Source organism: Protopterus annectens, chromosome 2.part2 (assembly GCF_019279795.1).
Source record: "Protopterus annectens isolate FY-2018-M chromosome 2.part2, PAN1.0, whole genome shotgun sequence".
In the NCBI taxonomy this organism is placed as follows: domain Eukaryota; kingdom Metazoa; phylum Chordata; order Ceratodontiformes; family Protopteridae; genus Protopterus; species Protopterus annectens.
In genome coordinates, this window is record NC_056730.1 from 899,706,821 (window position 1) to 899,731,298 (window position 24,478).

Sequence of the window (24,478 nt, forward strand, 5' to 3'; positions counted from 1 at the left end):
AATAGAAACTTAAAAAAGAGGTTGTACTTATCAAGTCCACCATAATGAATGGCAATATTTAACAAGGTAAGAAATGTACTTATTTTAATCATGTAATTTTGGTCATGGCCAAGCAGATGGAAATTGCTAAGCTGCTATCGAATAATAGCAATCATCTGGTGAATAGGACTTAAATAGACCTCATCTCAAGCCAGGTCCTGAATATCTTGTGAGGCAGATAAAAAAGTTTGCACCACAAACTACACTTATTATGACATAACTTTAAAACCCAACATGAAACATCCATGATACCTCAGCTAAATGCCTTCTCAAAGAAAGATAAAATCACATAATTTATTTAGCCTTTATATTGTTCATGAAGTACTTGGATAATTATATATAATTAAATAATTAAATACAAACTGACATTAGCACTAAAAGGAAAAGTCTCCAGCTTATTTCCATATTAAGTCCTTGTGGAGTATTTGTTTTATATGTCATGATATACAAAGATTCATTTTATAATAGTTTGTCTTAACATCATTTCTTCTCTTACCTTCAGCACTTTACAAAGTCTTAAAATGAATATATTTCAAACCTTGTAATCATCTTTACAATATGTTGAAATGGATTTGTTTTACCTCTCTTGTTGATACCTCTTGTATCCTCTGACATTCTTATTTTTAACATCTGTTTTGTTTCACTTACATGAATCATAGGGAAAGACTATTTTATTATATGCTCAAACCTTAATGTGCAGCATGCCACATCAAATTATATCAGACTGTTTGCAAATTGTGCAAGTCTCTGTTTGCAAATCAGAGATAATAATCATTTCTTAAAATACTTCAAAAGTAGAATACTGATAAATTATAAACCAAGACTTAAACTGATTTCACTGGATAAATTGTGTTAATGGTCTGTGCAATATATCTTTAAAAGGATCTACTCAGTTCCATTGACTTTCTGAAATGTCAAACTGCATATAGTCAAACCCACATTGTCAACATTTCATAACACTGAAAACTACAACAATACAAACAAACTGTGATTTTACAGTGGTGTCTTCCCCCACACCCCCTGATAATTATATATACCAACTCTGAGATCACACTACAGTGGGGAAAAGGGAAATTTCACAGATCATCACTGTTTCCTGAACTCAGTACAACCAGTTTCATGTTTAGGAACATTGATTATGTGGTCTTGACTATATGCAGATCGACATTCTGAAATGTCAATAATCTGAAGAAAATCCCTTTAAAAGCAGAGGAAGAGAGACCACTGGTTTTGTTATGTATGCCATTTTGTCAGGCATAATGGTAATTGCTTTACTTTTGATAATCTTCATACACAGTGCTACAAACATTGCTGGCAAGATAGGAATATTGTCAGCCATGTAGCAAAACCGGTTGAGTTTTTGTGTTATATGTACCACTTGTTATTCTGAATGTAAACATGAATGCAATGCAGAAACCAACCACTCTGTATAAGAGTAACCAACATAAGAGATTATGTTTTTTTCTGTTATTTGAAGACATTACAATGGAATCTTACTTTTTTCTTTCCTTTTGTTTTAGGAACTTCCAGATTCATTAAAAGAAATGACATATCTCAAAGAATGGCACATAAACAAAACAAAGATTCAGAGAATTCCTTCATTTATTGAACTGTTTCAGAATCTCAGGATACTAGAAATGACACAAAACTTGATCATAGAACTTCCTCTAGAAATAGGTAAGAACTTTTGTTGACAGAATATATATTATGTATCACTATTTATTTTTCTATAAAAAGTGTAAAGTGAATATATATTTCACAAAAAGAAATTATGTTTAATATGCAATAATCTCAGGGATAATTCTCAGTGAAATTAAGTTGCAAGGTCACTTGTATGTTCAGAGTGAAAGAAAATCACAGACAGACAGATGACGGACATGAAAGAGACCTACAGATGAGGATCACTACATCTTCCCAAGTTTCAAGTGGTTGAAGCTTCAACCTGACAGAAATGGTGAAAGTGTCAGCCTAACAAAAAATCTATAAACGTATTTTTTTGCAGGGAGGAAGCACCCCTGCATGCCCCATGGGAGAGGGATTGGTCCTTCCACCCAGTTCTGATATATGCCAACTCACTGTTTGCCGAACTATTGATAAAGAAAAAAGATTGCACATCATCTTTGCTGGCAGCCCTATATAAGCCGTTCTGGCAGAAATTTTCAATAGCAAACACTAATTACCAAGTTGAATGTCAACAAGTTTAAATTGATGACTTGAGTCCTCATAAACCTCATCCATTTCATACTTGTTGACAAATTGGGTAATGCTAGAGACCAGAATGGCACAGTGCAGGAGTCTCTTTTGAATGTGAAGAAACAATTAAATGTGTACAATAGAGGTAAGTATGGGCTTGGATTAAAAGGAATATGAGAAACGATTGCTTTAGATAAGTGGCAGAAAACAATAAATGCAGGCTACCAACAGAACAGATAGGTATGAACAAGTGAATAAAAAGTAATAACGTTTGGATAGATCTATAGAAATACAGACAGAAAGTGGAAGGTCAGTGCAGATTATCTGAAGTCTTTTATAACTAATGTATTTATCTTTAGCTTTCACTTTCCTTATTCACATATTTACCTTCTCCTAATTAAAGACAATAACCAGGAAGGTTATTTTCAGGTAAAGACCATAAGTACTCTCATAAAAAGAAATTTGCTAATTTAACTGTGCAATCAAAACCATCAGCAAAGGACTTTTGTTCATGTATTATAAGGAATAAAACTAAATTTTATGGCTGTAAATGCAAAAAAAAAAAATGGTCTTTACATAAACTGAAAAAACTGGTACAAACAAGAAAATGAGAAGAACAATGCCAGAGTAGATGAGAAACGGATACCATGTGCACAATACTGTGCCAAGGTCATCTAGTACATGAAACAATTTAGCAGTAAAAGTGAACTGCATATGGTAAAAACAATTCTATATAAGCACAGAACTCCATTCCCTGATTACTGTTTGGCACTGGGGTATGAATATGCATATTGGGGAGAATGTGGTACATAGCCCATTTCAAATCTGCTCATGAGCTTTCTCTTGTTATGTATATTTTGACTAAGTAGACCATAGGCAGCCTAAATGTAGTTTAATAAAATAACATTGCTGTAGCCAACAAAATAGAAATTGGTATGGTATTCAAATAGATGATGTTAAGGTTAGGCTCAGTAAAGATTGACTAAAGCACTTATTCTCACAGAAATTTGAGATAACCCTAAAAATAATAATAGAAATCAGGTGAGAAAGTGAAACAGTATTTGAAACTGAATTTTAAAAGATATATATATATATATATATATATATATATATATATATATAAAAAGAAAAAGAAACACACTGAACCATTGTCAATAAAACATGATTTAACATAAAGATTCAGTCCTTTTGTTCCAAAGAACTTCATCAGAATCGTCTATATCTATACCATCCTAATTTATAATAATTTTTATATCATGTGGCCCCTTTGACACTGATCAGATGGAACTATAATTAACTTAAAAGAACATTCATTTCCTAACTTATGTTTTAAAACCACTTATCATAAAACATTTATTATTATAATAAAATAGTATAAATAATAAAAATATAACACTCGTGTTTGAAAACTAAAGAGTATAAATTAAAATGTTATGTGAAAATTCCACCAGCTGTCACATGTAAAAAGCAGTCTAACTGACATGAAATATAAGAAAGGTTATAATTAATTAATCTGTATATTATAACTTGACAGATAGAAGTCTCACGACACTTGTAATAGAGACAGCCATGGGTCATGCATTGCATTCAGTCATAATTGCATTTCTGTAACAAACTTAACCCTGTAGAATACCATATAACATCAATAGTGACAAACCATAATTATTTTTTTGGATGTTATGGTATCAGAGTATTATGGTATAGGAAGTAGGTCTGAACTGACTATTTTTAGGAAAATGTATTTTCTACTTCTGACCTGCATTTTGCCATTTGCCATCCTTATTTTTTTTAAAAAGGAATATTGTGAAAGGACATTTGGTATGTTTATAGAGATTAATTACAAGTGAAAACAATTTTAAAAAGTTGCTTGCTATGTTAACAGAAAGAGGTTACCCATGAACCTCTTAAATGATGTGCAAAATGAGATTAACAAATATAGAGATTTATATTTCAAACCTATTTTATGGAAAGGATACATTAACACTAGGGACACTAACTCTAAAAGGACAACAGATAGGGTAAAAGCTATGATGTTACCTTTTATTCAAGGGATGCAAACAAAATTAGAAATGTTATACTTAGAAATTGAAACTGGGCATTTTAAAAAGAATTTAAAAACAAATTAGGTGAAAAAACAATAATAGTTTTTAACAGAGCAAAATTTTAAAAGAGATATTAGGGAAAGGTTAAATGAGTACAAGTGGTAATAGAAGTGTTAAACTGGTCGCTAAATGTAGGCATTGTAAGTACTGTAAATATGTAACTCATGGACTGCGTATTATGGTATATGGCAACAATAGAATTACTGACTGTCAAGTACACTATAACTGTGAGATGCAGTTAATTGTTTACCTTGCATCTTGCCTTACATGTAAAAGTCCTTATGTTGGTAAAACAGAACAATGGCTAAAAAAATCATATTTATGAACACTGTTATGACATTAAACAAAGAAATAAGAACAGCTCACTATATAAACACACATTGGTCTGTAAACAGTGTAAAAGATTTTTATTTTTTGTTCTTGAAAAACTGGACATGGATTTAAGGGGAGGGGCATGTGAAAATAGATTAGAAAAACATGAATTGCTCTGATAACAAACACTAAATGCAATGTATTACCCAGGGCTCACTGACTACATCTCTATTATAAGTGTTTTGAAACTATGCTTTGATCTGCCAAGCTATAATATGTATATTAATAAGCTATAACAGTTTTTATATTTCTGGTCAGTCATGATATTTTTCACAACAAGATAGTTGGTGGACTTTTTACATAACATTGTAAGTTATATAATTTAGTTTTCAAACGTGAGGGATATACTTTTTATTATTTATATTATTTATTGTAATAATCAGTGTTTTATGCTAAGTGGTTTTAAAAATGAATAAATATTTAATTTTAAATGCATATGAAAATTCAAAGGTTTGTTATTGTTTTTAGATTATGCATAAGTTAGGAAGTTAATGTTCTTTTAAATTATAGTGTAATCTGATTGGTGACAAGGGGGTCACATGATGTAATAATTCTTTATAAGCTGAGATGGTATAAGTATCGTGGAAGATTCTAATGAAGTTTTGTGGAACAAAAGTGCTGAATCTTGATATTAAATCACATTTTACCTGGTGACAATGGTTCAGCATGCTTTGTTTTGTTTTTGGTTCATACTTAACATGCTGGTGAGATGCACACTAGTTACATATATATCAAACTGACTTAGGTATGCTGAGCAATACATAAAGTAGGATAAAAACTAGACTGATAAAACAGTGCATGGCATGATGCAAGTAGTAAGGGGAGCAACAGTTGCCTGTGAACATGTATGACATCTCTAACAAAATTGTGTAGACCATGAATATGCATGCTGAAAGGCAGCTTCAGAACTGATTGTCTAGCAGTTTAGTAGAGAGGATCAAGGCTAGAATTTTTATCCTGTAGTCCTGGATTTGATCTTTCCAGACTGACTTTTCCTATGTGACTCTGAGAAAGTCACTTACTCAGGTGGTGATTCTGAGTTCCCTGAAAAAATATACTTGTGCCTGCTGGTTTTACTTAGTTATCCAACACAATAGGATCATAGGACGTTACTAGGCTAATGGCCCTAAGGGCCTTACAAGCCTAGCCAAGAGTTTATCCCCAAGAAAGAAACCTCAGTCAGCACCTGTACACTGGGACAAATTTGTGGTTTCCCATCCACTCATCAAGATTGTGATTGAAGAGGGTCAGTGAGGTACTCTGTTTGACATGTATAGGAAGTCTACTCCAGAGACAAGGCAGCCTCTCGGAGACAAATCGGTCTCTTCAGCAGGTTTTGTTGATGTTGGATATTAGATTTAGGCTTTTTGAGTGGGTAATGTGCAAGGAGTTAGACTTACTGATATGGAGCATCTCTAGTAGGGCAGGGTCCAAGATTGCCTTGTAGGTGAGGCAAAGATCACCTCTGAGCAATCTGTATGCTAGCAAGTAGAGTGATAGTAATTTGAGCCTGTATGCATAGGGCAGGTGTTGGAGGCCATGGATTCTCTTTGTGAGATATTTTTGTGGCTTTCCAGTTGATGCAGGTGTGTGGAGCGGTACATACCAAACAGGGCATTGTACTCAATTATTGGCCTAATGAGAGAGGAGTACAAAGAGGTAATAACCTCCTTTTTTGTGGATGCAATCCCTTTACTTATGAAATGAACCATATAAAAGGCTTTTCTGACCATTGCCACTACATGATGGTTGAATGTGAGATTGTTGTCAACCTGTGTACGTAAGTCTCTCACCACAAGTTGTGTGCTTAGGGGGTTGCCATTGATGTGGTAATCAGTAGGGGCCATCTTTTTGGTGAATGGTATGATAATATGTTTTCCATATTTAACTTAAGGCCATGACTTTGGCACCAGTCATCTGTTGTTGTGAGACCCTCTTGCAGTATGTTATCATTATTTGGGGAGTCAATGACAGCACCAATTTACAGTCATCTACAAACTTGGTCAGCTACAGACCTTATGTCTTTGCTTGGACCTCTGAAAAGTAGATGCCAAACAGTAGGGGTCCCAGGACAGATCCCCTGTGGAGCACCAGTAATGATGGGTCTGCTGTCGGAGGTAGAGGTGCCTATTTTGATCTTGCGAGTCCTATCAGTGAGTCATTTGGTCACTCACTTGATGAGATAGGAATTTATGCCAAGTTGTGTTAGCTTTTTGATGATGCCAGAGAGGGGAATTGTGCCAAAGGTTTTGGCCAAGTCAAGGTAAGCTGTATGTACTGAATTTCCCTCATCCAGGGCCTTGGTGACAGTCTGAAGTCAACCAGGTTCAACAGGCAAGATCTGCCCTTCACTAATCCGAACTGGGTGGTGTCAAGTGCTTGGAGATTGCCTAGGTCCTTGCTTATGATATCCATAATACACTCCATGACTTTACAGATCAAACTTGTCAAGCTAATGGGATGATAGTTTTCAGCGTCAGTAGTGACACCATCTTTGTGCAAGGGGATGACAATGGCAGTTCTCTACTCTGCAGGAATGAAGCCTGTACTCAGACTGTGGTTCAAGTGCATTTTAACTATTTTCTGTTAGTACTATGCATAACAAGTAAAAAGACATTAGAGGAACACTTAATGGCACCACCAGATTAGATGTATTGTTATGCATAAGTGACCAATTAGCTAAAACACTGCAAGATAGGATACATGATAATTTATCTGACTGAGGGATGGAAGATGTGAGTATCCTGTTTAGGAAATGAAAACTCAAAAAGATGTATCTTTAACACTTTTGGAAGCTGCTTTAATAGAATGTGAAAAGCAGTACGAGGTAAAACATTTGCAAGAGTCACTGCAATCCACTCAACAACATCTGTGCAGAGAGCACTCAGTCAGCAGTATTTCTCAGGTATTCCATTCAAAGTGCGTGAACTACAATCTGACAAACTACAGCACAGCAACTTAATCTTTTGAGCTGTGCCCTGTGACGTCCAGCTAATATCCCACCAGACTGCCAACAATAATGTGATGTCCCCCACTTAAAACCCAGGTCAGTAATTAAGGATTCTTAATCCTCACCATTGACTTCAGTGTGAGAGTGTCACAGAAAACAGAGCACAGAGCATACAAAAGCAAAATTCCACAATTTCCCTTAATTGTGGACAACAGGAACATGCTCTATTTTCCTGGGACTGGATCATATACCTCTGTCCACCCCAAATGTAATCCTTTATCATACACCTCAGAGCAATGTGTTCAAGTTTAAGACCTCTGACTCACTCACTCAAAATTTAAAATCTCACACAAAAACTTATGGGGACCCTAGACACAGACTTCCAACTGTGTCCCCTCCTCAATACAAATGGTAAACGCTGCCATCAGAGTCAGACAGGTCTACACGCCCTTCAAAGGGTGATCAATTATTAAAAATTAAATATCAAAATAAATGATAGCTATAAAAAGAAGCAGGCAGGCATTCAAGATGACCTGGGGTGTATCAAACAGATATAAGTACTCTATAATCTCTAACACACACACTGATTGTCCAGCCACAAAGTAAAGTAATGAAAAACATTTAATAAGTAAAATGATTACCAGGATGTAAATCAATAATTTTAATAAACACCAGAATTCAGTCAGCAGAAATATAAAATTAAACTGTAGGATAGAAGTCCATCATCTTAGAAAAATTAAACTAAACTTTCCTAATCTAAATAGATAATACTGTCCCTGATCTAATCTAAAACATAACAGCAAGGCAAATGCAGGCTTACAGTTTTTGACGAGTCCTTTTGCTTGGTATCTACTACACAACACTGTAACTGACTTCAGTCTCTTTTATATTCCAGGTTAACTGTCTCAACTGTCTTATTTTAAAAAGAACAGTTAGCTGTGTAAAAAGTTATTTTTCCTTTCAATCAGCTGTTCAAATAATCACATAGCAACCATGAACATTCTAATGACATCACCTACTGATCAGCTGATTCTCCACAGACAATTTGTACTTTTAGAATCTCCCTTACAAACATGTGCAATTAGCAATATACCAAAACACTGACAGAATCTTTAAACATTTTGCATAAACAGGGAGATACTCAACATTTAAAAAACTTACATATTCACAATTAGACATGGTGACATACAAGTTAATCTGAGAATATACAGAAATCTCCTGCCAAACGTGCTAACACAGGTGACAGTGTTTTCATTTTTTCACAATCTAACACTGCATTATGGTATAGTTTTAGCTTTCCAAGGATACAATTTCATTAGGATGTCAGCCCCACTAAGGAAACTCAAGAATGAAGTAATGAATAGAAGTGATTACTTATTCTTCTGCAGGATGTTTATATTGAGTTGATCTTCATGAAAAAAAGATTGTTAGATTTCATGAATGACAAAGGTTTCTTAGCAGAGTAAGCATTCTTAGAGTACAATGCCACTGCAGAACTAGGAGGAGGAGGCAATAGCTGAGATGAGGAGGGAGCACATACATACACACACACACACACACACACACACACACACACACACACACACACACACACACACACACACACACACACACACACACACACACACACACAAAGAAGAAAGACCTTTCCTTAACCTAGCACAAAGTTGCTTCAACATCCTCAAGGTCACCATTAATTTAGTACAATATCACAGGACTTAAGCAACACACAAATGATTTGACTGCAATATGCTTGGCATAGTCAATACTAGAAGAACAAGGTATGATTGTGAAAGCCCAGAACAGCTCAAAACATAAGAAGTTACCTCTACCAGAACATGAATTTGTTCCCCTCAGATGTTGGTTCAGTGGACAGTGTGCATGCATATGTAAACCCAAATGCATTCAGAGAAGCTAAACCCAAAGTTCTCTTGTGCTGCATACTTAAAGCACAACTTGTTGGATTTAAATACACATCATGGTAAACTTATAAGGTAGTAGGTACCTGTAATAAAAACAAATGTATCTCCTTCCCCAAGTGTGGATGCATTGAGGGTGCTCGGTTTCTCTACAATGCAGCATAGCTAGGAGCATAATATGAACAGTATCTATAGATTTTATAGACCGACTGACATACTATATTACACATACTTTTTTTGTAATGAGAAGAACAATTCTAACACAGGATACATTTCTATGAATTAAAAGAAACTCACAGCATCACAGTCCAATCACCTGTAACGTAGCCACTATCAAACTCCTGAAGTCATACACAAAGCTTAAGAATGATTATGCGTGTTTTCAGTTCATGGATACTTCAGGTAGTTAAGTCAGCAAAGCAAAGATGGAAGGTGGAGAACAGAAGCCCTCATTACCCTGCACTGTACATCAAGAACCTGTATTGCACAAGGAAAAAAAAGGCAAGTGCAAGTGACCAAAACAGACATTTCCTGTGAGTAACTTGCAATTCAGCTTGTTGGAAATATGTCAGGATGAGGTAATGAATAAATGACTATATCACATGCATTAAGAAACTTCTTCCAATGTTTACTACAAGATTTGTAAACTATCCAATACCCAATATTAGAAAAGGGCAAACCTGCACTGTTTCACCTTCACTACACTGTGATAAGGGAGAATGAAGAAATGCAATAACAGCTGTCCACATTCCAAGTGAAGGTGTCAAACGAGAACCTTTGCTGTAAATGGTTGACATGAATCTGCATTTCATAGTAAATCAGAATAAAAAAAGCATACATTTTACTCCCCATTCAAAAGACAAAGGATTTAAGGAGGAGGACATACTCATATTAGGAACACTGGGAAAGCACAAAAACTGCTGCTATTAGGAAACAGGCTCCACCACTTTAGTTGTTAAGATTTCAGAAATGAATACCCAAGAATGGCATGAAGTTATTGAAAAACTGGACACTCTTACCATTCATTTCCTACCTAACCAGAACAGCAGTGACCAGCAAGAGAGGGGTAAAGAGAGTCCAGGAATAATATCTTCTTTAGATCCTTGGCAGAGGGTACAAACCAAAAACAGGTGTGCCAACATATGGCCATTCCCCAACATATTACTTAAGTCTGCCATGTCTGGGTGATACCCTACCATATGGAGACAAACACTGCTAGCAACAGCTACCAGTCATCTGAAAGGATTAAAAAGCCCAGTCAAGAAGCCAACACATCCAGGGCTTCCAAATTAGTCTTGCAGAAGATCTTTTGTAGAAAAGCATTTGTAGCCAGCAGTAAAAAGAATGTAAGCAGCTGTTTTCCATACACAGTCCACTATTACATACTGTCAATTTGCAGGATGAAATCTGGCAAGTGTAACAGTGGAATAATCACTTTAGGATAAGATGGCCAAAATTTTTTTTGGGTGAGGCAGATGGGTGTTAAATGTAGTCTTTGGGGGGACAGACTTTGGGTATCAACTTTTGGAGGAGGTCAAAAACAAGATTGCCATTAAAGGAAGTAAAGGAGTCAAAAGAAAAAAAATGGGGGGGGGCAAACAAGAGAGCCTCTCAAAATGATTCACTTAATCATGGGCCACAGATAATAAAAATATTATAAAAATGACAACTTTGTTATTATATTATTTTAATAATTGCTTAACATTCCATTAGAATACAAAGCTGGACTATAATGGGAATGCAGTGAGTGTTTTCAGTAATAATGACAAATAACTGGATTGCAACAGTACGTCAAATTTAAAAGCCTGGGTGAGGCTGGACTGCAGTACATACTTCTGTTTAATGTGAAATATACATCTTGCTTCTATTTGTGAATGAAGCTGTCAGTTTACAGATCACTGAATGATTCAATCCTCCCCTATAGCTACAAGCTTTGGGTACTGATTGTAAGGACCAGATATAATATAGAACTGGAAGAAATGAGGGTCCTTCCCAAGATTGCTGGACTTAATTTCTACAAAAACAGTGAATATCTCAGTCATCTGGGAAGGTATCATTGCAGAGACACTGCTCCATCAAGTCGAACAGAGTCAGTGGAGGTGGTTTAGAGACCTCAGAAAAATGCCTTTTGGCTCTTCAGGTGAGGAGGGTGGTACCAGTAATGGTCTGTTTGACAGAGGCCCTAGTGCAAACTAAACATATACTGGAGAGATTGTATGTCTCAGCTTGGACATGAATACCTGAGTATTCTACAAGACGACTTGCAGATCCTGAAGTTAGGGAAGCCTGATCTAACCTGTTCAGCATGCATCCACTGTGACATTCAATGGAATAAGTGGTATAGAAAATGGATGGATATATATTCCCCACCCTCCCACCCCCAGTGTAAGGTGCACTGTACCTGTTTGAGTATCACTGACTGTGTTTTTGTTAAAGAAACCACTTATTTTCCTTGGTTCTCTTACACAAAAGTGTCATTTGAATGATTTCCAACTTTGTAAGTACATTTTCCATGAAAATCTTTAATCATTCTCTGTGCTCTGCCATTATTAAGACTATTGCTCTTCAATAACCACCTGGTCATTTACAATCCTAAGAATGGAATTTCTCCATTCTAGCTCTTACAGTTTGGGATCAATTCCCTTCCTCCATTACATCTTAGTTCTTAAAGACTACACACCAGTTTTGTAGGTAAATGCAGCAATGTCTAAACAAGAGCAAATTAAACTGCTGAACTTTTTTATGTATTAGAACTATATTTTCTACAAGACATTTACAGAAAATACCTTCCAACATGTTGTGTAAGTTTGCAGCAATGATGTATCTGTTTTTTTGTCCTGTATCTGAATTTGTAAGAACAATATAGTCTTATTTTATTATATTATGTTGAATCTTTCTGCCTGTGCTATAGCTAAAAATGGTCTTTGGATCAACACGTTCTGCCTTTTTTAAATAAATAAGTGTTTTAGCATACCATTTAGGGTTCTATAAAAAATAATAACAGGGCAGCAAGGTGGCGCAATGGTAACATCTCTGCCTCACATTTTGAGACTCTGGGGTGCCTTCTTGACTTCTAATCATTGCCTTTGTGAGTTTATATGTTTTACCTGCATTTGTACTGGTTTTCTCTGAGTACTTTATTTTCCTCCAGCCTTCTAAAAATATGTTACTTAATTGGATAAGTTGGATTGTCCATATGTATTGTTTTTAACCTTGCACTTGTGAACCAAGTCATGCCTGAAAAGTATCTCTGTAGTCACCCAATTAACAAATGTTAAATACGTACTGTATATTGCCATTTATGATGCAAGCTCATGTGTATAGTTGATGTCTAGTGGTGGTGCAAGGGACTAACACTTATCTAAAGACCTGTGTGTGAGTGCTAAGGGTGCAAGGTTTGAATCTTTGGGAATGTGAGTTAGCATAATGGTTAAGGTGTTCCCCTCACAGATACAAGATACAGGGTATAATGCTCACCTTAGAGGGAAATTGGCTAGGCTTAAAATGGCCCACAAAGGCAGCTAGAATAGCACTAAACAATGAACTTATGAGAAGAACTGCAGCAGCATTCAAATGTAAATATTGGTCAGAGGCAAAAGATCCCAATGCATTAACTCTGGAAAAACAAAACCAGTTAATAGTGACAATTTCACATCTTATTTCCAGTGAAGACATTTTTACAAAGCAGTCCTACAGGTCAAGGTTATAGAAAATGTGGTATATACTTATTTTAACAGAAATAAAGAAGTTATTCAATTTTTTTTTCAGAAAAAGAGTTTATTCCATACTCCAGTCAGCTGCAGAGACCACCATAGCAGTCTACTGACCCAGGACCAGTTCAGAGTGGACAGGTCCCGGTGCTATTCAACCTATTTTTAATAAAAAAATCACCTTGAAGGCTGTAAGGAAGCTCATGACCCACAGTACATCCTGATGGAAGGAAAAGAAATAATAGAAGAATGTAACATGACAGTGCTGCTGGAAATGAGACAAGATGACCCCGTGATGTTCAGATTTCAGAGTGGGGGTGGGGGTCACTTCATTATATAAAATGGTAGCCTGCTGAAAACTCAAGATATCATTAGGGTGAAGTTTGCAAGATGGGTATCATTATTTATATATTAATAAGTGACAACTCTTAACCATAAGAATAAAGACTGTTGTGAGAAACAGGGATCTGAGATTTAAAGAAGTTGGAAATATGCAAATGGGAGTGGTATCCAAGACTGTGAAGATTTCTCCTGAGAATGTATTGAGATAAATTAGGTTGAAATTAAGTAAGCCCCCATCCCCTAATGAGAGTGGAAATTATATATATATATATATATATATATATATATATATATATATATATATATATATATATATATATATATATATTTATGGGGCAACTTTACAAGACTGAAATCTCACTTACTCAACTTTCATAATACCAAGACGAAAAAGCCGAGAACCCCATATCACCGATGTCCAGGAACACCAACTTTCCACTCCAGGTAAGTGAGTGCTTGGCCAACCTGAAAAATAAATTAAAACCAAAGCAAATTAAACCCACCCAAGTGGGGGGCTTTACCCCCACGCACCCCCTAACTAAATATACCAGCTCCATGATCACACTACAGTGGGGTAAGGGGAAAAGTTCAACATGGTGGCCAAGTGGTTTCTTACCTGTAGTGAAAAGTTGATGTTCTAGGACGTTGGTATTATGAGGTTGCTGGCTTTTTCGTCTTGGTATTATGAAAATCGGGTAAGTGGGAATTCGGTCTTACGAAGTAGACCTATATCTATATATATATATATATATATATATATATATATATATATATATATATATATATATATATATATATATATATAAAATATAAACTAGAAGGGATAAATATATTGATGTACCATTACAGGAGATATGTAAGAGATTGCAGACTCCTAGCTACATGAAAACTGGGGCTTGTTCCCATCTACACATGTGGAGATGTTAAGAATCCTATAATCTATTTTCCCATCACTTTGTTGGATACCTCATTAAAGATATTCCCTGATTTGATATCAGATGATTAAAATTGCAGTTTGAGGATGATGCTATTCATAGGAACCAATTTGTACTTAGGTATAATAAATGACAAATGCATGTTGCATATTTCTACATATCAAGATATATAAAGTGATGCCTCAAAGACTGATTGCAATGTTTATAGAGCTAGAAAATGCATTGGATAAAACTGATAGATGAAAAGGGTGATCTGTGATTAGAGAGAGGGAATATTATAAGAACTTGTAGCCATAACAACAAATTTGTTTTTCCCCTTCTATAACAGAGTGAACATTTAATTAACTAGTCTTCTAAAACAAGCATAATATCTAAATGAATAAGGAAGGTTGCATTGCACATATTATTTACATATTATTAAGGGTCTCTGAGCTGATGCATAATATAGGATATTTGCTTTCTCAGCAATGATTTTATGTGCTACCTGGTAGTGGGATATACTGGTGATCTCTTCATATTGGGCATCAGTTATGGAACCCTAATAAAGCAGATGCCTAGTTTAGAAAAAGTCATACATCAGAAAAATAAATGAGTGATAACTGTAAAAACAAGTAAGATAATGTGATATAGTATGATACCAAGAAACGATAAGGAATATATTTGAAAGTTCAAAAGGTAAAAAATATTTATTCACTTATATACTTAGGTATAGACTAAATAAGAAACAATGCTGTAAAATACATAAAGCAAAAACTAACAAGACTTTCATTGTTTTTTATTGTCAGGATGGAAAACTGTGAGTATGAATCTCCTCCCTAGCAGAGACAATGAAAGTGACAATCTATTTATTATTGGCATATAGAGCTGAGGTTTAGTCAACAGTGGGATAAGAGTCTCTGTTAGTATCAGTCTATAAAATTATACAAATGGGCAACGCAGAAGATGACAAAATCCTCTAATAAATGATAAAACCAATAAATATTTATTATACAAGTAAAACAAGGTTGGTTAAGTGCTTCTTCTACCTGTTTTGTCATGGACTTTGGCAGAACCAGAAATCAAGTTTAAATAAGTATATTAATCTGTATATAAAGCCCCTAGTTACATGCCAATTTGTAAGAATCTCCAAGCTGATTACTGATGACTCGGTATTACATATGGAGTGTGGCAACTATTTAACATATTTACAGATAGAGGATATCCTCAGAATTTTGTTGAAAAAATCAGAAATGAAGTTCTACTTTCTAGAACCTCAAGATTCAAGCCCATTTTAGGACAGCCAGAACCAGAAAGGGATTCACCAACTATTCATGACTTCACGAAAAGCTTAATTATTTGCTATCATCCTTTGAATAATGAAATCAGGAAGATTATTTTGAAACACTGGGCAGTTTTTAAGACTAAGAGTTTGACTCAATCCTTGGGCAATGGAAAAAAAATTGTATATAAAAAAGGTATGAACTTAAAAAAACTTTATGAAAAGCAACACCTTACGTGCCCAGGCCTGTCTAAGGTATGAGGAAATGTGGGCACTGTAGTCAATGCCAATTTGTTTTAAAAGCTAGCAAATTAATCTTGAATCCACTGTGTTCCAAAGTTCCATTAGCTAGTGGTTGCAATTGTGCAGCTAAAGGGGAAGTACACATTTCCCACTGTGATTCTTGTGGAGTATTTTACATGGGAAAGACCAAGAGGTCATTAAATAAAAGAATTTACGAGCATATATATGATATGTGTAAAATTATCTTTAATTACACTTTATATAAACTTAAAATACAATGTGTGGACCACAAGTTTTGCAGTTCTGGAAAAAGTACTGCCAAATCCAAGAAGAGGCCCGTGAGGAATCATCTTAGAGTCTAGGTAGTTATATTGGCAACTGCACTTAAATTCCCAGGACCCACCAGGAATAAATGAAAACGTCTCAGTAGTGAGCATTCTAAAACTTAAAGCTTTAGATTAATAAAACACAAATTTTTTAGGTTATTATCTACAATATGTTTAGTCAAACTTCCTTGATAGGAGAAATTAAGATTTTATTGCAGGTTTACTTAATTTTATTTATTTACTTTACTTGTGCCGATTTCAAAAGCCATTGATGAATTTACTATTTAATTAATTAATCATTTGCTTGATTTCTTATGTTAGCCCTTTTGTACATACAGTATATCAGGCTCTAACATATGATGATCCTATCCAAAAGACAAACAAAATGTTTTTGGTATTAATTTATTGGCCAGAAAATTAAAACAGAACTTTCTGGCAGTAAGTATATATAGATTTGGATATTTCTATTACATATCCTGTGTGTGTGTGTCTTAACAAAATGATAGTAATCCCAGGAGGTGGGAATCTGCATTCTCTGAGCTAGTTCTAAGTGAGTCTATCTCAGCTGTAAGCTTGAGTCATTGGGATCTAGTGCGCATGTGTAGTTTGCATGGAGGAAGTTGCTATTCTCTTTTTTCTATTGTCCACTTGCCATTTTTTATTTCTTTTTTCTGCTCAAATGAAGATGCAATTACTGTAACTAATTGGTGCTGTATTCACTTGTCAAGTGGGGTAAGTGAATCCACACGATGTTATAAATGGAAGTCATTTATTTTCATGACGTATTGTTATGATGTTTTCTCATACATAGAAGAATAGTTGATATTTTCTGAACTTGGCAATTGTTTATTGATACGATGCTTTTAGCTTTGTTGCTGGGATGATGGGGGATAGATAGTAGGGGTTTTGAATAAGTCTGTTGTACAATAGGATAAACAGAGAGAGATGGCAAATGTAAATGCTGAAGCGTCATGATCTTTTTTTTTTGGATGTTGATACATAACAGGACAGACATGAAGTGCAAAGTTTGTTATATATGTGGTGAGGATGACAATGTATGGCTTAATGGACTCAGGGGTTGTAGATGGGATGCCCGGATGCTGTCAGAAGGTGAAGAAACTGAGGGAAAAGTGGGGAATTGATTGGAAAACAGTCCATGATGGTGTTAATTAATAACTGTTGTGAAGAGCTGTGGTGTATTTCAGAATAGAACACAGATGATGTAAAGGGAGAACACCTAAAAGATTTAAATGGGCTCATTAGGGAGCAATGTTTAAGTGAAGATTTTTATCACATCTCCTGCTAACTACCTATCTGTTTTCCCACCATTAAATAAACTTTGTGAAGCAATAGACTGTATGTTTGAAGTTGGATATAACAGATTAGTTCTATCAAAGGGAATAATTAGAAACAAAGCTAGAAAATTTAAAATGAATAAACAGAATTTAACTATGGCTATGGCACATAAACAGAGAATATGTTTTACACATTGATATGCATTTTGCATAACAAGCCAATGAATGCAGTAAAAGAGACCATTCATATACACTACAAAGCATACAATAAAAGGTAATACTGCAAACAAATGCTAATAATCAAACAGTGAGAGATGATTACATATGTTAATATTTGATTCTTAGAAATTTCTAAGCTACTTTTGGAATAAATAATAACAGAGCTACATGTAGCTTAATAAATCTATGTAGATTGACTAGATGTTGAAAATTGTGCATAAATGAACACAGTAAATACTTTGGATAGTAGACTTATATTAACATGTAATCTTCTATTTGACATGGATAAAACTGTGAACTCTTGACAATTATCTTTTGAACTATGAAAGATGCAGATCTATGAAACGTGGAAACTTTATAGACATTGACTGAATTAATAGCTTCAAACAGACAAATAGACTGAGACAATTTTTTATGAACTGACAGATCAGCAAAGTGAACTATGTTGTAGACAGGAGATATAGATTTAAACAGAGAATACACCTCATATGCCTCTGATGGATTATAGATTAATTAACATGGCTGTAAAAAGAAAGGTGGCTAATTTTTGTATTAGAAACAACATTCCTTTTTCATATGAATGAGTCACAAGTGGGTCTATATTATAACATCGAAGTTCATAAACATCGAATGTTATAATATCAAACCCTAAACACCGAAATCTGAAAAGATCGAACAGACAGAATAGCAAATTTTTTCCCAGGGAAAAAAAAAAATCGCTATTTCGAGAAACATACACACAACACAAACACACACAAAAAACAGCAATCCACAGACATACACTTAAAATCCTATACCTAAACCTAAACTAAACTTTACATACACTACTAGTTATCCAATTACCTTAACCCAACCCTAACCCTAAGGTCCATCACTATCGCACACTCACCTCACCTACGCCCTAACCTTAACTCACCTAACCTGCCCCCTAACCCTAACCTACCCACAACTGCACACTTACCTGACCCACGCCCTAACCCTAACTCACCTAACCTGCTCCTAACCCTAACCTACACACAATCGCACACTTACCTGACCCATGCCCTAACCCTAATGTCCACACAACCGCATACTTACCTGACCCACTCCCTAACCCTAACTCACCTAACCCGCCCCCTAACCCTAACCTACACACAATTGCACACTTACCTGAACCCGATCCATAATGTTCCAACATATCGAATGCTGAAAACAGCGAAGTCACAGCAACGACCCACCAAATTCTTTCCCTGGGAAAGAATTCGGTGTCCTGCACCTTCGCTGTTTTCAGCATTCGACAATACTGGTTCGATATTATAACATTCAATCTTTATAAAATTTGATATTATAATATAGACCCATCACAAATACCATGGCTTGATATTAAGTTTAAAACATTATTCTTGCAGGAACTTACAAAAAGATACATAACATTCACAATTATAAATGGATTAAATAAACACAGCATATTGCAACCTGTGCCATATACTGGATTGTATTGAGGAGGATTATTACAAGAGTACATAGGATGTGAGATATGACATGGAGAAATGTTGTGACAGGAGATAATGTTACTGCACTATAGTTAGAGACACGTAGGTAATTACATAATTGGAAAATGATAACCATTGTTGTCACTCAAGTGAATGGCAAGAAAAATTATACTAACTATTTGGGTTGCAGTTCTTACACAATATCATAAAAATAGTAAGATACAGTAAAGGGGAAAAAAAGAGAAAAAAAATATTAATTACTGAGTAAGCTTGAAGGATTGAACTCAGAGCCTCTATGAGCGGAGACTGACGTCACTCAATAACAAGACAATGTTTGCTGATGTTCAAACAGATGGAATTTACTTTAATACTGAGTTATATACAATTATAGTTGGCACATTAATGTTTAACAGATATTACAGTTTCATACTTACATGTAATTGCACACCTAATGACAAGGAATTTACTCAGTTGAAATGTAGTGGTTAACACAAGACAATCTTGAGATATACAATATACCTTTAATTTACAGATTGTCCATAAACACTTTCAGATGTCAAAATACATATATTGTATTCAAAATAAAAGCTCATTCAATTCATAGCAATTCTCTAATGACCTGGAAAGCTTCATAAATTTAAATAATTTTAATATTTCACCAAATTTAAACTAACACTTTCAAACCTCAATTTCATTGTTCACATGTTAACAAAATCATTTATGGTACATAAAATTCAGTGTCAAATTTATACAAAAGTTTTATGTATAGTTAATTGTATACATATACATATTTACGTTGCTTGATATATGTTTATGTATGTTAAAAGTTGTTTGTATTTTTGACAGACATTGAGAATATTATAATTTAAGTCCTTAGCAAAATGTCAAATCTATAGGTACTTAATCTTCTCAAGAGTTGTTATAATACTCAGCTTATTTAATTTTCTTACTAGACATATTAGAACAATTTTCTTAATATGGCTGAGCTGAATTAGTTTTGCTTCTACTGTTAAGAAGAATGACTTGGATAGATTTACTATTCAAGTCTGGAGATTTATACTCCATGGGGGAAGATAGATTTGTTTTATGTTACTTAAGGTTTGGATTATTTATTCTTACTCAGATGTCTACAAAATCATATAAACTGAACTACAATAGTATTATAAAATTCTTGAATTTTTAAAATTAACACAAAATATTCCTTAGAAATAGCTGGATCGTTATATTCTCTGTCTCAAGAATGTCTTAAACTATTTGTTCTTTAATTTAAAAGATGGCAAAACTAAAATGTATTTCATTTAATATAAATGGGTTAAACAATAGTTGCAAAAGGAATCATTTCTACAATTATATACAATTATTTTCTCCACAAGTAATATTTGTTCAGGAAACACATTTATTAACTAATGATGTAGGCAGACTTAATAGTAGACAGTATACAGTTATAGCTAGCTCACAATTTACTCAAAAAGGAAGAGGAGTAGCTATCCTTTGGAAAAATACTCTACCATTAGCAAACATTCTCAATATATATAGTGATGATAAAGGAATGTTTTGCTTAGGAAATCTACAAATCAATTCAAAGAAATATTCATTTGTTAATATTTACTGGATACCAGGAGGGGGTGTTAAAACTGCTAAACTTATGTTGGACAAGATATCACAATACTGAAAGGGAGCCTTATTATGGCTGGAGATTTTAATTGTATTCTTAATTATAAAGACACTAATGCTATAAGGAAATATCAGCCACAGAGAATGCTTTAATACATTTTAACAATCTTCTCTAAGGATACTAATGACTATTTAGTTAGTGACTGTCTCTTTTTTACACACCACTCAAATAGACATGGTACTCACTCAAAATAGGTAGAGTCTTTGTTTTTAATGATTTAACTACTTATTTAAACAAAGTTAAAATAGTTTCTTGTCCACTTTCAGACCATAATGCCTTAACTTTTGAATTTACTTTAAATGACAATAAAAATGGCCACATTAAAAGAATCAAAGCTTATATCACAAATCTAAAAGATTAAAAAGAATTCTTCAACAAAGAAATTGAAACATACATAGAATTTAATAATACAAAGGAGATATCAGAAGTATATATATATATGTATATATATATATATATATATATATATATATATATATATATATATATATATATATATATATATATAGGATGTTCTTATATCCTATTTAAACAGGAACATTTTAAATTGGTACTTCTTTGGAAAAAAGCAATGGGACAAGGGCTTAACAGACTTACAACAAAAAACTGATAGGCTAAAATTAGAACAACAAACTGGCAATAATAATTTGTCAAATGAAATAAATAATCTGCAAAATAAATATTTAGAAATTCTAAAGCATAAAACTAAAATAAATTTAGAAAAAAATAAAACTAGTGATACGATAAATCCAAAATATTTACATAAAATAGAAACTAGAACAAAAACAATGATCAAAACAAGGCACATATAAGAATTACATAGTGAGGATGGAAAGAGGAGATTCACCGGAATTGAAGATATTTTCAATGAATTTAGAGAACATTTAATTAAAATCACCCAAAATAATCCAGTAATGGATCAACAAGAAACAATAAAATCATTTAAAAAAACTATACTAAAAATAGGATCAACAATTGAATAGAACTCATAAATCCATATTAATGACTGAACTTACAAATCAAATTAATAAACTAAAACTTAATAAAGCCCTATGGAATAATGGTATAATACTTGAACTTTATAAACTAATGCCCAAAACTGCATTAAATATATTACTACATACTTTTTAAACAGTAAAAAATTTAGTAAAATTCCCCCATCCTGGAAGTACACTCTTATATCACCCATATTGAAAACAAATAAGGATCCTTCAAAATGTACCTCTTACAGGCCAATTTCATTACTAAATGTCAATTACAAATTATTCATGCTTATAATAGCAGATAGAATTAAACAATATTTACCTAGTCTAATTCATGACGATCAAACTGGTTTATAAGAAACAGAAGCACTTATTATAATATCAAAAGAATCTTAACTACAATTGACTACACCAACAATATAAATGATAATTTAACATTAGTACGATTAGATAGTAACAGTGCATTTGATACAGTAAATGGAATTATCTTATGTTAATATTGCAGGAATATAATTTTTAAGGGATTTCTAACAACGTATAAAAAAACTTTATGCTAACTCATTAGCATATATAAAAACAGGATCTTATGTCTCACAATCAATACAGATAACCAAGGGAACAAAACAGGGTTGCCTGCTGTCTCCCCTGTTATTTACTCTGGTCATGGAACCCCTTGAAAATTATATAAAATCAAGTACAGATATAGTAGGTATACAGTTTACCATAATTTAAATTCAAAAATGTTTCTATTCACTGATGATATCCTATTGACTTGGTACTGGGACAGAGGGGAATGGAAGAACAGAGTAGTTTTGGGATGTGACAAAAATGACTGAGGGTGTTCACATCTCAGAGACCATTATACAGAATGGAAAGACATGTATGGGTAACTTTAGTGTTTATAACTATACTAATATGAACATAGATAAAGAGCATATAAAATTGTTTACTAGAGGTAGGAAATTTATACCTATGTCAAAATTTGATATTGTAGATACTTTAACTGAGTTAAAGCTCTTTCTTAGAAAATTAAATTTGGCAATTTTTTTTAAAGGTAAAACAATTGTACCTACACCCAATAAGCTTGTGAAAAAAGGCATGTTTGTTCCCCCTATACACTCTAGTATAGCTACATATGAAAAAGTTGTAATGAGGGAAATGTATAAACTTTTTCAGAATATATCTAGTTACAAATTGAAGTATAACTTGACAAGGGAGGAGAGTGACATACTTAAACAGCTTAAGCCAGATACTAAATGTTTGAATTATGAAACCCGACATGGGTGGAGGGGTGGTGATTTTTGACACCTATGAGTATGTTAACAAAATGTATGAGATATTGCAACAATCTAGGAATTATGAAGCTATATCTTTAAATGAAACACACATCGCATATAGGTGTATAGATATGTATCTAGAGGAATACTTATTGGATAATAGAATCACCACAGAGGAGTATGACTATATGAAAGTGGATTTTCCTAAGATAGCTACTATTGTAGGTATCCCCAAGATACATAAAGATATTAACAACCCCTCATACAGACCCATAATTTCGGGCAGTCAATCCAAAACTTTTCTCATAGGATCGGCTATAGACAAATGGTTGAAGCATATTTATAATAATGTTCACCATGCGCTTAAAAATTCATGGGACTTTTTGGGTAGGCTAACTACTGATATATGGAAGAAGGATATGGCCTTTATCACTATAGATGTAATAGATCTGTTTTCCTGTATTCCCAAACAGGAAGGCTTGGATGGATTTTACAACAGCATTCATAAATATACCAAATTGAAGAATGATCGAATTAATCTTATATCAGAATGTATGTCAATAGTACTGGACAACAATTTTATTTTCTTGTTATGATAGATTGGGAAGAAAACCATTTGTTTAACAGCATATATCATCAGTACATGAGATTATGCACTAGGTTTTTGAATGATATTTTTATTTTATGGGATGCCCCCCTGGAGAGTATAGATCCCTTTATTAGTTATATAAATGACACTAGTTCATTTTTGAAATGTACACATAGTGTTGAAAGAGAAAGCATAGCATACCTGGACACTTATATTACTAATACCCCTAATGGATTTAAATCCAGGATTTTTAGGAAGACAACTTTTAGCAACAATTATTTAGAATATGAAAGTAATCATCCGAGGAAATTATTACAAAACATTTTTAAAGGACAGTGCATCAGAGCTGCAAGGATGACCTCATGCTATGATGATATGGTTCAGGAAATTCGGTACATTAGTTCTTTATTTCTGGAGAGAGAATACCCAAAGGGCTTAATTGCGGACATAGCTAATTTTGTTAGAAAAGAATGGGGTAAGAAATATAAGCCCATACTGGGAAATGGCATTCCCTGATTGAAACAGGGTTAGTCTGTAGTAATAATGTACACTATAATAGAGCTTGTATTGTTAAATATG

General features: G+C 33.9%; 1 protein-coding gene across 2 annotated transcripts in view; it reads left to right on the forward strand.

The window, feature by feature from the left end:
* LRRC2 (leucine rich repeat containing 2) overlaps window positions 1-24,478 on the forward strand; it is a 1,468,862-nt gene that overhangs the window by 619,607 nt on the left and 824,777 nt on the right. For both annotated transcript variants that reach the window (XM_044064216.1, XM_044064215.1), the window contains one exon: window positions 1,560-1,716. In XM_044064216.1, the coding sequence (XP_043920151.1) occupies window positions 1,560-1,716 (157 nt within the window). The remainder of the gene's footprint in view (window positions 1-1,559; window positions 1,717-24,478) is intronic.